The 16,191-nt window shown below is 40.6% G+C and overlaps 1 protein-coding gene across 1 annotated transcript in view; it reads right to left on the bottom strand.

Moving 5' to 3' along the window:
- EXOC2 (exocyst complex component 2) overlaps positions 1–16,191 on the bottom strand; it is a 206,281-nt gene that overhangs the window by 72,401 nt on the left and 117,689 nt on the right. Inside the window, exons 14-17 of the mRNA XM_034762224.1 lie at positions 14,811–14,879; positions 13,923–14,080; positions 10,779–10,900; positions 6,015–6,076 (exon numbers count right to left, since the gene is read on the bottom strand). Coding sequence (XP_034618115.1) covers positions 6,015–6,076; positions 10,779–10,900; positions 13,923–14,080; positions 14,811–14,879 — 411 coding nt within the window. The remainder of the gene's footprint in view (positions 1–6,014; positions 6,077–10,778; positions 10,901–13,922; positions 14,081–14,810; positions 14,880–16,191) is intronic.

Below are 16,191 nucleotides of genomic sequence, written 5' to 3'. Positions count from 1 at the left end.
CTGCCCCCCAGGACCCTACCCCCTACCTGTACCCTGACTGCCCAAAACTTTCTCCACTCCCCCCAAAAAGGCCCCCCCCCGTTTCTTGACTGCCACCTCCAGAACCTTCCTGCCCCCTGGCCCCCTTACCCTGCTGCTCAGAACAGGGTGTTGGGCTCTGTGCGAGCTGGACACGTGGCTGAGCTCCCCAGCACAACAAAACCCGGTCCCTGGCCCTGCACAACAAAACCCGGTCCCTGGCCCGGACCGGGCTGCAGGGGAGAGCTGCCCTTGTATCAGCACAAAGTGCTCTCGCTCCCATTTTGCTACGCTGCATGGCAGAAACCGCTCCCAGTTGCAAAAGGGGAGGGCTGCACTTTGTGCTGATACACTTGCTCAGAATGCAGGGCGGATCCGGCTCCTCTACAGCTGCTCCGGAATCCAGCCTGGGACTTTCCTGCAGCCCTCCCAGCCGCTCGGTCTGCTCTGCCGGGGGAGGGGGGAAATCCCGGACATTGTGAGTGCTTTACAAATTCCCCCCGGACGCTATTTTTAGTACAAAAAGGAGGACATGTCCGGGTAAATCCGGACGAATGGTAACCCTAAGGGACACCAATCCAGTTGATTTGGTTCAAAAATGGGAGCCAGAAACTTCGAAGTTCAACTCCTTATTCTGCCCTTTATCCTTTGTGTAGCTTTGGGTATGTCTACACTACGGGGTTAATCCGAATTTATATAATTCGAATTTTGGAAACAGATTGTATAAAGTTGAATGTATGCGACCACACTAAGCACATTAATTCGGCGGTGTGCGTCCATGTACCAGGGTTAGCGTCGATTTCCGGAGCTAAATGGGTAGCTATCCCATAGTTTCCGCAGTCTCCTCTGCCCATTGGAATTCTGGGTTGAGATCCCAATGCCTGATGGGGCCAAAAACATTGTCGTGGGTGGTTCTGGGGTACATCCTCCCCCCTCTCCAGGGAAGCAACGGCAGACAACCATTTCGCGCCTTTTTCCTGGGTGAACAGTACAGACGCCATACCACGGCAAGCATGGAGCCCACTCAGCTCAAGACAGCAGTCATGAACATTGTAAACACCTCGCGCGTTATCGTGCAGTTTATGCTGAACCAGAACCTGCAAAAACTAGGCGGTGAGGAGTAGGTTACGGCAGCGCGGCGGCGAGAGTGATGAGGACATGGACATGGAATTCTATCAAACCGCGGGCCCTGGTGCTTTGGAGATCATGCTGTTAATGGGGCAGGTTATAGCCGTGGAACGCCGATTCTGGGCCCGGGAAACAAGCACAGACTCGTGGGACCGCATAGTGTTGCAGGTGTTGGACGATTCCCAGTGGCTGCGAAACTTTCGCATGCGTAAGGGCCCTTTCATGGAACTTTGTGACTTGCTTTCCCCTGCCCTGAAGCACCAGAATACCAAGATGAGAGCAGCCCTCACAGTTGAGAAGCGAGTGGCGATAGCCCTGCGGAAGCTTGCAACGCCAGACAGCTACCGGTCAGTCGGGAATCAATTTGGAGTGGGCAAATCTACTGTGGGGGCTGCTGTGATGCAAGTAGCCAAAGCAATCACTCAGGTGCTGCTACAAAAGGTAGTGACTCTGGGAAATGTGCAGGTCATAGTGGATGGCTTTGCTGCAATGGGATTCCCTAACTGTGGTGGGGCGATAGATGGAACCCATATCCCTATCTTGGCACCGGAGCACCAGGGTACCCAGTACATAGACTGCAAGGGGTACTTTTCAATGGTGCTGCAACCATGGATCACAAGGGACGTTTCACCAACATCAACGTGGGCTGGCTGGGAAGGGTTCATGACGCTCGCGTCTTCAGGAACACTACTCTGTTTAAACGGCTGCAGCAAGGGACTCTTTCTCCGCCGCCTTATCTGAGATAGCCTTCGGGACGGAGGAGGGAGGCTTGAAAAATTTGCAGCTGCTGGAGGGATGGAAAAAAGGAGAGAAGTTTTTAAAAAGATACATTTTACAGAACAATGCTTATATTCTTTCATGGTGAAAAACACTATTCACATTACATAGCACATGTGATTTCAGTACAAGGTCGCATTTTCCATCTTAATATTGAGTGCCTGTGGCTTTGGTGTTAGAGATCACACCAAACACACAGGTCCGGGCAACAGAATTTGGCTTGCATGCGGCCATGGTAAGCCATTGTCTTTCGGCTTCTGCGCCCTCCTTTCCCACATACCAAGCAAAGCCTGTTGACTGCTGCGGTTTTCCTGTTAACCTTCAGCAGCTGAAAACAAACTAAACCTTCCCCCCATCCAATTCTCCGGGATGATCGCTTTATCCCTCCCCGCACTGCGTGGCTAGTATCAGGGAAGGATAGCCTGCTAGCCAAAGGCGAAAAGCTCAGCGCCAATTCCCCCCGCCCTCCTGCGCTTGGCTAACTGCAGGGAAGGATTTCTTTTCAGCCACAGGCAAACAGCCCAGTAGGAATGGCCACCTCTGTCCCCTTAATTAAATTCCCGTATTTCAACCAGGTTACCATGAGCGATATCACTCTCCTGAGGATTACACAGCGAGATAAAGAACGGATGTTGCTTGAATGCCAGCAAACATCGGGACCATACGCTGCCAGGCTTTGTCATGCAATGATACCAGATTACTTGCTACTAGCATGGTGTGGTCAAGTGTCCTACCATGGAGGACGGAATAAGGCTGCACTGCCCAGAAACCTTCTGCAAAGGCTTTTGGAGTACCTCCAGGAGAGCTTCATGGAGATGTCCCTGGAGGATTTCCGCTCCATCCCCAGACACGTTAACAGACTTTTCCAGTAGCTGTACTGGCCGCGAATGCATCCCAAGTCCTCAGGGCAAATTAATCATTAAAAAACGCTTGTTTTTAAACCATGTTTTATATTTTAAAAGGTAATCTCACCTGGGGTCCCTTCTATGGGGTCATGGTCTCGGATACTGGCTTGGGAGGGTACTTCAGTCAGGCTGAGAAAAAGATCTTGGCTGTTGGGGAGACCGGAGTGCTGTGCGCTCTCCGGAAGCTCGTCCTCCTCCTCCTCCTCTTCCCCCGTCCGCAGAATTCTCAGGTGTGGCTGATGAGATTATCCCCGCCTCAGAATCCCCCGTCAGAGGGGGGGTAGTGGTGGCGGCCCCCCCTAGAATTGCATGCAGCTCAGCGTAGAAGCGGCATGTCTGCGGCTCTGACCCGGATCAACCGTTTGCCTCCTTTGTTTTCTGATAGGCTTGTCTGAGCTCCTTGACTTTCATGCGGCACTGCTCTGAGTCCCTATTGTGGCCTCTCTCCAACATGCCCTTGGAGATTTTTTCAAAAGTTTTGGCATTTTGTCTTTTCGAACGAAGTTCTGCTAGCACTGAATCCTCTCCCCATATAGCGATCAGATCCAGTACCTCCCGTACGGTCCACGCTGATGCTCTTTTTTGTTTATTGGCCTGTATGATTATCTGTGCTGATGAGCTCTCTGTGGTCACCTATGCTCTCCTGTGCTGGGCAAACAGGAAATGAAATTCAAATGTTCGCGGGGCTTTTCCTGTATACCTGGCCAGTGCATCCGAGTTCAGATTGCTGTCCAGAGCGGTCACAATGGTGCACTGTGGGATAGCTCCCAGAGGCCAATACCATCGAATTGCAGCCACACTAACCCTAATTCAAAATGACAATATCGATTTTGGCGCTACTCCGCTTGTTGGGGAGGAGTACAGAAATCGATTTGAAGAGCCCTTTATTTCGAAATAAATGGCTTCGTTGTGTGGATGGGTGCAGGGGTTAATTCGATTTAACGCTGCTAAATTCGAATTAAACTCGTAGTGTAGACCAGGCCTTAGAGTAAGTCACTTCACTTTCATTTCCCCAACCTATGATATTAGGATAACACTTATCCACCTCACATCGGTGTCATGAGGATTGATTCATGTCTGTAGAGCAATTTGAAAATCTAAAGCACTATACTAAAATTCTATTTATTCATTTTTAGAACAAGCTCCTGAAGACATACAGCAGAGAAAGAGAGCTAAATGGGCAGAAAAAGGGCATACTTTCAGTGGAAAAGTAAAACGCTGCTACTTTTATTTTTGTTCTCATGTAGATTTTTATTGCCTGAGAAGAAAATAATAAAGCTTCCCTGTACATTAACCTTTGTGCATTACAGGCCCCATGGCTGTAGGTTTCTGACAACAGTATCCCGATATAGGTTTTAACAGCTGTATAAATATCAAGGATGTTAATAACTAATTTTCTTGCATGCATTTTACACATATAGTTTAAGCTTAAGCTGTCTCCAAAGGGCCTCTCTGGCCTTGTTTACCCTCAGAAATTTTGCTAAAGTTTCCCACCATTACGACAATTGATTCAGATCCATCAGTGGTGGTAACAATGGGATTATTCATATAGACAAGGCATCAGCAGTTGCCAGTATTTTAAGCACCATGTCGTGCTCTCAGCAGGATTAGATGACACCATACTTGAGACGGTGGCAGCTCCCTAAAGATCCATATACACTAGCAATCCACCCACGGTTTCTGCTGCTGGCAGAGCTAAACTGGTGGGAAATTTTTGCAAAAAATCCTAGGGTATATATAGCTTTGGAGCACGGTAATGAAGCACTAATAAGATTTTGTCTAGATTTATTAGTTCTTCAAAAGAATGACCATGTATGCAAACCTAGATGGAAGAAGGAAATGGGGCTCTGGTCTGGACTGAAATGACCAGAGTACGTTGCAATTGAAAATAAAACCCAGAAGTCATGACTCCCAGTACTGTATTTTAAAACCAGACAACACTCCTTCCCACATTATGTGTATCTGGAATGCTTCACACCCTCCTACTCAACTTCATTCAAATGTATTTATAGTAACAAACAAGCACAACTTCAGACAGATGGCCTACCGAGTACTCTCTTATATAATACACACAAAGCTTAATCCTCCCACAGCCATTTCTGCTTTCTCAGATTGTTTTTAAGTCATGCCTACAATGTGCTTGTCATCTTTTAGCCATTAGTCATTACTATTTTCCCGAAAGCACCTCACTAATTTATTTTAATATGGTTTCAAGTTGTTTATTGTTTGTCTGTGAGCAACCTCCTAAATTAGTTGGCTCTCAGTTAAATTTCTCATTATACCAGAAAAGCAACTTTTTATATCTACTACAGTCCAGCTTCCATGGTAACGAACCCATTAAGTTATGAAGCACTATGATGTGGACTGAACTTGCCACAACCTGAGAAAACAAACTGTATTTTAGCAGAACATCCATAGCTAAAAAAGAAACCTTTTTTTTTTTTTTTTTTTAAACCTCAACACAATCTTACTAAGGAAGATCAGTAAAAACTTTATGGGGGCACATTAAATCCCCCTCCCCCAACCCTCTCAATTTATATACATGCTAGCCTCTTCTCCATGTGATTCTTTACATTCTACTCATATTAAAGGACCGAATACAGCAAAGCTTTACTCATATGAGTAGTCCTTACTCGTGGTAGTAGTCCCACTGACATGAATTGCTACTCACATAAATAAAGATTATTCACATATGGCTCTGCAGCACTGGGACCAAAGTCACTGCTTTTGAAAACCCCATCCATAAGCTGAAATGTATCTAGTTTTTAAAACTACTTTGAACTGTGCTTACGCTCACTGACACATGTAAGAAAATCCACCAGGAGAAAAATAACTCTTGAAAGAGGGAAAAGGTGAAAGAAGAGAAAAAGTAACTTTTGATTTTGTGATAGGATTTATACCACCATGAATATTTGAGAAAGTGAGCAGACAGAGGGCAGAAAGAATTCACATAGAAGTATAATCTCTCCTCCATCTAAATTCTAACCCACTTTAGATGGGAACTGATTAGCTTTATTTTGTACCATATTTTAATTATTTTAAAAATACATATGCACACACATGTGTAAATATAAGTAAATGTATAACACGCTGCAAAACTTTTTTTATGAAAAGAAAAATGAAATTTACACAAGTCCACCACATGCACAAAAAATGGGTGCCCAGAAACACACAAAGTGTACCCACCAGAGATGTTAAACCTTCATTATCAACCACCCAGTCTTCCTTTTCAGCTAACCTCTTCACATCTGTAAAAAGAAAAGGTGTTAAAATGCTAGGTTTCATTATAAAAAACTCCTTGAACTTAACAAGAGATAAAACCACAGGCACCTAAGTGTGATGAACAGGCATACAAGTACATTGGCCATACTTAAAAGATTTCAGACACTTTTCAAATGACTAAGAATGGCACACACACATAGTTTGCTGCTGCTTTCTCCTACAGAAGTAAAATTTATGGTGCATGGCAATAGTTGCATAAAGCCCACCTTTTACTGGAAATCTTGAGGTTAGAGAAATATTGTTACAGTCCTCTGTTTTAAAAAAACGGACATATCATGGCTGTGTACCCATAATATAGGCATTATATTTGGGAATTCAAATGTATGTTTGTTTTATTATTCCTTGCTCAATGCAGATTTAAAATAACAAACCCTCAAGTACATAACTTAATCTGAGATCAGGACAAGTGTTAAGACTCACATAATTATATTAAATATTTATAATATGTTTGGGTTGAGAGTCATCAGGATCAGGACTCCATTGTGCTAGGTGTTGCTCAAACTTATAGGAAAAATCCATCCAGGCTCTGGAAGGCTTATAAGAAGAAAATGAGATAAGAAGTGTAGGAAAGGGGAGGGGAAGAAGAGGAGTATAACAATCAGTTATATACAATTTAGATACCTATATACATTTGCATGTTGCCCCATTTACCCTTCAACCTAGTCATCATTAATTGGTAGATTTGATTGATTGATAGGTGTTGTGGCAAAGGAGCATCTTGAAGTACATTCGAGAAGCACTATACTAGGAAAAAGTGACTATGCAAAAGCAGCAACTTGTTACCAACAGATCTTCTCCTGAATCTGCCAACTTTATATTTGTTTTTACTGCTGGTTTATTCCCTTCAGACCTTTAGATCTAACACAGATATAAAGGAGGGAGCTGAATTACATTCCTTCTTATTCATCGTCAAAAGAACCGATTACTAAGTTCCAGTCAGTTACACTTGTACAACCCTCACTGCCTTATTAGGCATTAGCATAATTTAGTTTGCATGACCTTTGTTGCCAGTGATGATGCATGAGAAGGAAAGAAACCAGCTTGACTCTCAGGGCCCAGGCTGAGTTTACAGGGCTGTCAACTAGAAAAACCCTCTTTCATTTACTTGTAAACTGAACACGTTTATCACTAAAAGACAATAAGCATCCCACAGTCATTTCCAGTTTGACAAAACCTGATTCCAGCAAAAATCTATTTGCAAAATAATCATAGGCTGTATCCCTGAAAGTAAGAGCTACAATACAAGGTAAAAGTATCTTCAAAATCGAATTTTTTAAACTATTAGATTGCTGTTTAAATTGCATTTACTGCTGAAATTTTGTTTGCAAGTCAATAACAAAATAATGTACAACTTAGTGCTGTGAGACAGTTTACATAAGACGAGAACTCCATTACCACTATATCATGTGGCTACATTCTTTCAAAAAAATTCATTTTTTAAAATTATAGAATTGAAAATTAAGCAGCACTGTAAAAGCACTTTCGCCCATGAAGATGAATAAACTACAAATTATTCACACAAAGACGAGGCACAGTATAATCCAAGCAAGAAAATGTTAAGAGTTGCAGTTAATGTTCTTTCTTTAAAGCAGATGCATCAGTGGAATAAAATTATGATTGGCCTGAAATAGAAATAGTTTTTTTTAATGCATATTGCAAAAGAGGGAGCTGAATTACATTCCTTCTTGTGCATTTTCAAAAGAATTGTTTACTAATTTCCAGTCAGTTATACTTGTTCAACCCTCAATGTTTAATTTGGTATTAGCATAATTTAGTTTGCATGATCTCTATTGCTAGTGATGATGCATGAGAAGGAAAGAAACCAGTTTGACTCTCAGAGCCCAGGTTGAGTTTACAGGGCTGGTGATTAGAAAAACAAATAGATTAAAGCAATTAAATCTAATAAATAGGATTTTTTTTTTTACAGGAATATGAAAGAGTAATCAATGAAGGCATGACAAGGGAAGTGTTCTGGTTGGATTTCAGAGGCACTAAATGGACAGTTAGTATGAATTAACAAATATAGGCAACAATGTGAATGTAGCATAAGAAATCAAGAGATAGTTAAGGGCCATAAATGCTCATTAATATTTGCAAAATATTCTGAAAATGAAAAATATTATACAGTATAAATATCAGATATGATTATTGGTGTTCTTCTCAGAGAGGTCCAGATTCAATAAAGCACTGAAGCACATGTCTAACTTTAAGCAAGTGAGTAGTTCCACTGACTTCTCACATAGGATTACTCATGTTCTTAAAGTTAGGCTTAAGTACCTCGCTCAACTGGGGCATAAGTCGAGTAACAAACAGAAATAAGGCTGTTTAAAGGAACAGGAAGAGACCCTGCTTGCTCCAGTTTGTTTGCTCGATGGTCCCTGCATTGCTTTGCGTATATCAGTCAGCATGAGGATCATTACATTGTCCAGCATGCTGCCCATCACAGAATAAAAGAAGTTTGATCAAACCAGTGGACACCATGAGCCCCATATGAAAGAAAAGAGCTGGAAAGAGAGATCTCTAGCCCACTGATGTTAATTTTTAATACATCTTGAAAAACTGGGAAAATTCCAGAGGACTGGATGAGTGCCAATATTCAAAAAGGACAAAAAGGATGACCCAGGTAATTATAAGGCTCGCTAGCCTCAAATCAATTGCAGGCAAAATAAAGGAAAAATGTTTGTGGGAATCAATCAATAAAGAATTAAAGGATGGAACTATAACTATGCCAATATACATGGTTTTATGGAAAATAGATCTTGTCAAGCAAACCAAATTTCATTTTTTTATGAGATGACAAGTTTGGTTGATAAAGGTAACTGCATAGATGTCTAATATACTTATACTTTTATAAGGCATTTGATTTAGCACCACCTGACATTTGTATTTAAAAAATTAGCACTATTCAATATTAGTAAAGCACATGATAAATGGATTAAGAACTGGCTAACTGAAGTAGTTGTCAAAGGGAAATCATCATTGAATAGGGGAATTTCTAGTGGGGTTCTGCAATGATCAGTTTTGGGTCTGACACTATTCAATATTTTCTGAGTAATCTGGAATTAAACATAAAATCGTTGTGGATAAAATTTGCAGATGACAAAGACTGACAGAGTGGTAAATACTGATGAGGAGAGGGAAGTCATACAGAGTGATCTGGGTTGCTTGGTAAGCAGGGCCCATTCAAACCAAACGTGTTTGAATCAACCCAAATGCAAGGTTATATATCTAGGACCAAAGAATGCAGTCCATACCTGTAAAATGTAGGACTGTATCCTGGAAAGCAGTGACTGATAAGGATTTAGTGGACGAACAACTGAACGTGAGCTCCCAGTGGGATGCTCTGGCCAAAAGGGATAATGTGATCTCTAGATGCATAAACAGGGAAACTGTGAGTATGAGCAGGAAAATGATTTTACTTCTGGTGATACCAATACAGGAATAATGCATCCTGCCCTGGTGACCAGATTTAAAAAAAGATGTCAAAAATTGGAGAGTGTACAGAAAAGAACACAAAAGTGATTTGAAGGCTGGAAAAAATGCCTTACAGTGAGAAACACTGGGTAATAAAGGGCTCTTTAATCTAGTGGAGTAAGGCATAACAAAAACCCGTAGCTGGAAGTTAAAAGCCAGACAAATTTAAATTAGAAATATGGCACAATTTTTTTTAAACAGTGAGGATGATTAACTATTGGAACAAACTAACAAGGGATATTGCCAATGCATCATCTCTTGAAATCTTCAAATCAAGACTGGATTTCTTTTTGGAAAACATGCTTTAGTCAAACAAGTTATTGAGCTTAAATACAGGGATGAAATTCTATGACCTGTATTATACAGGTTAGACCAGATAAACTAATGGTCCCTTTTGGCCTTAAAAATCTATGAATCTACGACCCCAATTTGCTAAATAGGACTCTAGAGACAAACAGTGAGTATCCCTGATAAAACTGCAACTAAAATATTGTGTAAAGTTTTTAAGATTTTGCTCACTTAGGGTACGTCTATACTTACCTCCGGGTCCGGCGGTAAGCAATCTTCTGGGATCGATTTATCGCGTCTTGTCTAGATCCCGGAAATGCTCGCCGTCGACGCTGGTACTCCTGCTCCGCGAGAGGAGTACGCGGAGTCGACGGGGGAGCCTGCCTGCCGCGTGTGGATCCGCGGAAAGTTCGAACTGAGATACTTTGACTTCAGCTACATTATTCACGTAGCTGAAGTTGCGTATCTTAGTTCAAAGTGGGGGGTTAGTGTGGACCAGCCCTTAAAAAAGAATATCCAAGTTTGAGCTAAAATTAAAGAACAGAGTAGTAATAATGCTGATTCATTGCATGGAACAGCTGTGTCATGACAAAAAGTACAAATAAATTAAAGCGTGTTTGGTTTGGAAAAAAGACTGCAACTTAGTGAAAAAAGTGGCTGCCTTATATTAAAGGGGGAAAAAAGACTCATAATACAGGGAACCAAGCAAGTATTGTTAGGGAAATGATAAAATAACCTAATAGGTCTTGTATGTTGTGACTCTGTGAATTACAGGTGACCGTATTATTGATTCAAGTACCTAAAGTGAACACAATCTATTCTACAATGCAGTCTGATTTAACCAAAGAGAAAATAAAAAATCCTAACCATATGCACGTAGGTCTGCACATGTCTTTTTTTTATTACCTTCAGCTGTGTGTTGTAAGGTGACCATTATACAACGTACTCGAAGATCCAAAATAAGATCCTGGATGATATGAAGCATATCATTTGGTATTTCAAATGCAGTAAGGGACTCATAACTAAGCCTGGATGGAGAAGAAAATAAAATGAAGGTTAGGTTTAAACCTACAGTTTTCTAGACAATACTGCTAAATATCACAAAGTTACTTAGGAGTTTCTTTTGCTTATGGATAATATTAGTCCTCTCAACAGTAAGCTTTTAAAACTGTGATATCATCCATAATACCATAGGTATGTTTTACTATCTGGTTCATTCATTTGTTGAAACCATAACAATACAGAGCTTCACTGTTGTACTGTATAAACTTGACAAAGTTTAGGCCACTGATGTGCTAATACCACTGCATATCACAATGACCAATATTGTCTTGTCGTTTCTTTGTAATTCTCCATCTGTCTGTATCCATCTGTTGTCTCTTGTTTTATACTTAGATTGAAGGCTCTTTGAGGCAAGGACCGTCCTTTTGTTTGTACAGCACGTTATACAGTGGTGTTTTGGTCCATGATCAGCACTCCTAGGGGTGATCATAAAATAAACAGCAACAGAGCCTGCAGTGAAGGGTAACGTGAAGGTATACCACCCTAGCAGAGCATAATGGTTTGACGTGCCAATAGGGAACACAGATACTGTGTCACCTCTAAAGACAGTGCAGCATGGACTCACCCAACGCAACTTAATTTCCACCAGCCCCGCACCACTGACTGGTGTGGAAGAGGGTGGAGCCATGCCTTATCATTCTCCCTATGAGGATTGTAGCACCCTATATACTTGTAAGGGGCAGCATTTGCAGTCTTAACTGGAGAGCTGCAATTGTGCCAAATCTTTACACAGGGACACAAAGGAAGACCGGAGAACAGTTAAGAACACAAGAATGGCCATCCTAGGTCAGACCAATGGTCCATCTAGCCTGATATCTTGTTTTCCAACACTGGCCAATACCAGATGCTTCAAAGGGAATGAACAGAACAGGGCAATTATCAATTATCCATCCCCTGTCCTCCAGTCCCAGCATCTGGCAATCAGAGGCTCAGGGACACCCAGAGCATGGGGTTGTACCCATGCCATTTTCGCTAATAGCCATTGATGGACCTATAAGAACAGCCATACTGAGTCAGACCAAAGCTTCATCTAGCCCAGTATCCTGTCTTCTGACAGTGGCCAATGCCAGGTGCCCCAGAGGGAATGAACAGAATAGGTAATCAACAAGTGATCCATCCTGTTGCCCAATCCCAACTTCTGACAAACAGAGGCTAGGGACACCATCGAATAGTGACTAATAGTCATTAATGGACCAATCCTCCATGAATTTATCTAGTTCTTTTTTGAACCCTGTTATAGTCTTGGCCTTCACAACATCCTTTGGTAAGGAGTTCCACAGGTTGACTGTGTGTTGTGTGAAAAAATACTTTGTTTGTTTTAAACCTGCTACTTATTAATTTCATTTGGTGGCCCCCAGTTCTTGTATTATGAGAAGAAGTAAATAACATTTCCTTATTTACTTTCTCCACACCAGTCATGATTTTATAGACCTCAATCATATTGCCCCTTAGTTGTCTCTTTTCCAAGCTGAAAAATCCCAGTCTTATTAATCTCTCCTCTTATGGCAGCCGTTCCATACCCCTAATCATTTTTGTTGCCTTTTTCAGAACATTTTCCAATTCCAATGTATCTTTTTTGAAATGGGGCGACCACATCTGCACGCAGTATTCAACATGTGGGTGTACAATAGATTTATATAGAGGCAGTATGATATTTTCTGTCTTATCATCTATCCCTTTCTTAATGATTCCCAACATTCTGTTCGCTTTATTGACTGCCGCTGCACACTGAGTGGATGTTTTCAGAGAATTATCCACAACGACTCCAAGATCTCTTTCTTGAGTGATAACAGCTAATTAAGACTCCATCATTTTATATTTATAGTTGGGATTATGTTTTCCAATGTGCAATACTTCGCATTACTATCGTCAATGAATTTATCTAATTCTTTTTTTACCCAGTTATAGTTTTGGCCTTCACAACATCCCCTGGCAATAAGTTCTAAAGGTTGATTGTGCCCTGTGTGAAGAAATACTTCCTTTTATTTGTTTTAAACCTGCTGCCTATCAAAGACACTACACTGGCTGCATCTCCTTGATGTTTCTGAATTGGGCAAGAACTAGGCAAACGGAGCCACTGCCATTCTCCCTACCCCGATCTTGAGCAGGGCATAAGTATCGGGAATAGTTAGCAGCAGGAACCAGGCTCCAAGTATGGGCACTTGATAACCCTCCACCAACCACCAGGACTTTTGTGGGGTTGCAAAGCCATCATCTTTCCTGCTCCTCTTTCTGAGCAGAGTGCAGGCACTGACAGCAGCCATCAGCAGAGGATGGACACAAATCTTCAAACTTTCATCACTCTGTGTGCCACTATCACTGCCCTGTGATTCTGGAATGTCATCTGGTAACTATCAACAACTTTGTTCACACCACTACTATTGCCTGCTCAGCATGACCACTTAATTAGCTGATTATAAGCCATCATTAGTTCATTTAACCATCTAGGAAATGAGGAATACAAGCAGTGGTCACCGGTGAAAACTCTGGTTTAAGTGACTAGCCCAACATTACATCAGAATTTAAGAGGAGGCAAGGACAGAAACCAATTCTCCAAGATGACATTCAGTTGCCCTATTTATGAGGCCATGCCTTCTCTTCCTGCAATCTCCTGCCTCATTTACTACACACCTTTCAATTTCTAAAACAAATGAAAAAGAGGTCCTATAGACAACAGCCTCATTCACTACACAACCATGATTCATCTACACTGTCCATCCTGTGCACTGAGACAAGACTCCCAAGGAAAAAATATAGCAAGTGATCATGTAATTACAGACTGTATCATAATGCATATATACACAAGTAGGCTGAATTAATCTTGCACAGGCAACCTTAATTTTGACATTTCCTAACTTTTGTGTCCTTGACTTTGCAACATTAACGATCTTTCAGTTGAACACAAAACAAATAAAAAAATAAGGCACAGTTTAGACTATGTTATACATACTAAAGACTCATACCACACAGACCAATAGCCCCAGTTACCTTACAGTCTGGATGACATGTGTTAGCCACTGTCCAGAGAGTTCAGATTTCATCTCCCAGCCACCATACTGTCTCAACTCTCCTTCTCTGAGGCTGAATGGAAGCAAAGCTCCACGGATGAGTTTTGCCAGGGACTGCATCACCTCCTGAATCATTTTCTGTCACAGCATAAAAGAACATCACAAAAATAAATACTTAGGAACTGCACCAATATTTTTAACCAGTTATGTATTCATCACATAATCTAGTCTGAAATGGCAGGCATACATTTCAAATTTCACTAAGGAATATAATTTTACTTACATAGCAAACACCCAAATAACAAGCACTACAGCACTGTACAACATAACTAAAACAAATACAATATATAAAACAAAAAAAATCACTTCAACATAAACACAAACAACAGGGTCCAAATTAGGGCAGAGAAGGCAATAAACATAGGGCTAATAAGGGTCACTGCAAAAAACAACTGTGAAAAATAAAGATTTAAAATTTATTTATTTTTAAAGCAGGGATAAAATAAAATGGATTTTAGGGGTTGGATATAAAGAAAGTGAGTTCGAAGATGCAGGGCCCACCACAGCCAAAGAGTGATTGTCTGTAGAGGCTTCAGATGTGATGGCAGGTTCTTAAATGGCCAGTGATGTGTGAGCATACTTGCCAGTACAAGGTATCTGCCTTTTTCTTAGATTGTAGTCTCTTGTAGAGCAAGGATCAGGGCTTTTTTTTGTGGCTATTGTTTTTTGGGTGCCGAACCTAAAACAGCTTAAAGGGGCCTGATTATTACAGGGTCAACGCTCACTACTATTTGAAAATTAAGCCTTCTTCAGGTGTCTTAATCTGAAAGACCACCTAAACGAAAATAAGTCTGCACACCAAGCTTACCTTGAAATCATTTTGTCTTTGCCTAGCATTCTTCTTTGCTCTTTCCATTTGACCAGATTTTTCAGCAGTCTTGTAAAAATGAGAAACAATTGAAAAGTATCAGTGTCTGGTAACCACGGCTTTCAATTTTAAAACCATTCTAAAAAAGATGCATCAAGGCAAAGGGGTCAAAAATGCTTCATAAGTTTACAATGGGATAAAAGAAGCTAACTCAAGTCACATCTACAAGCGAAGTCTCCACAAGTCAACAAGTATTTATTTATAGTAGCTATCAAGCTGATAGTGTTTAAGTGTGGGGCACAATGTGGCAAAACAACCTAAAATAAAAGGTGGAAGTAAAATAACAGTGTAACAAGTATAAGCTTCATTGAAGTCAAGCAATATTTTCCTATTATGATTTTGCATTAACATTGTTAAAAGAGCTCTAAAATCCATGGCTCAATCCTGCAGTAAGTCTACAGGAAAAGAATCTTCAAGTCCCCAGTAGGTGAGAGGTGCCTGGAGGAAAATTTGGGTCTAAAATAAAGTACATTCTTTGTAATGATGGATAGTGCAGAAGTACTGTGTGTTCTCCTTTTTCTTTTGGCTTAGTACTTTGTTTCAGAAGACAGAGTCCATTATTCTCCAAACTGAAGAACTAAATCATCTGTAATGGACTTACAAAGAAGATTTATCATCATCTTGCTGGACAATTCACATATCTGAAAATTTAGAAGCACCAAAGCACATCTGCACTAGCAACTTTGGTTACAGTTGTGTGAAGAAAAGAATATGGCTTGAACAGTGCTCTTACTGTTAGCAGTTTTCAAATGCAAGTGATAAGTATATATTTGTGTGTGAAGTGTGCCATAACACAAAGCAAGTTTCATAGAAAAAGCTGTTTAAAAGATTGGATTAGAGAAGTAGGTGGAATTGTACAGCTAAGAACATTTGCTAATTTAATGTATGCACTGTGACACCTACTGGACAAAAGTATATTAGCAGAATTGTAGTTTGGAAAAGATATTCTTAAAACTGTCCTCAAAGCAGTAATATAATCAATATATTTTTAAAATGACTAAATAAGTTTCATTTTTTTTATAATTCATCATTTGTTAGAAGTTCTTCAGATTATTTTGTAGTTAGCATACAATTACCAACAAGAAATTCAAATAGAAAGAAGCTTTTCGTCAAAAACACTTTAGAGTTTTTAAATTCTCGGTTTTCCTTTATTGTTCTGAACTGTACCATCTTATATTAATCAGAACAATTCCTGCATATTACTGATGAACCTCATATGTACTGTCCTCTTTTTTATTGCTTTTTTCTGATTAAAAAAAAACAATCATATTGAATAAACTTCTCTATGCTGCAGGTACCTTTTAAAATGTTACTCAAATAA

This window comes from Trachemys scripta, chromosome 2, assembly GCF_013100865.1.
Source record: "Trachemys scripta elegans isolate TJP31775 chromosome 2, CAS_Tse_1.0, whole genome shotgun sequence".
Lineage (NCBI taxonomy): Eukaryota > Metazoa > Chordata > Testudines > Emydidae > Trachemys > Trachemys scripta.
This window is presented reverse-complemented; position numbering and strand designations above follow the sequence as displayed.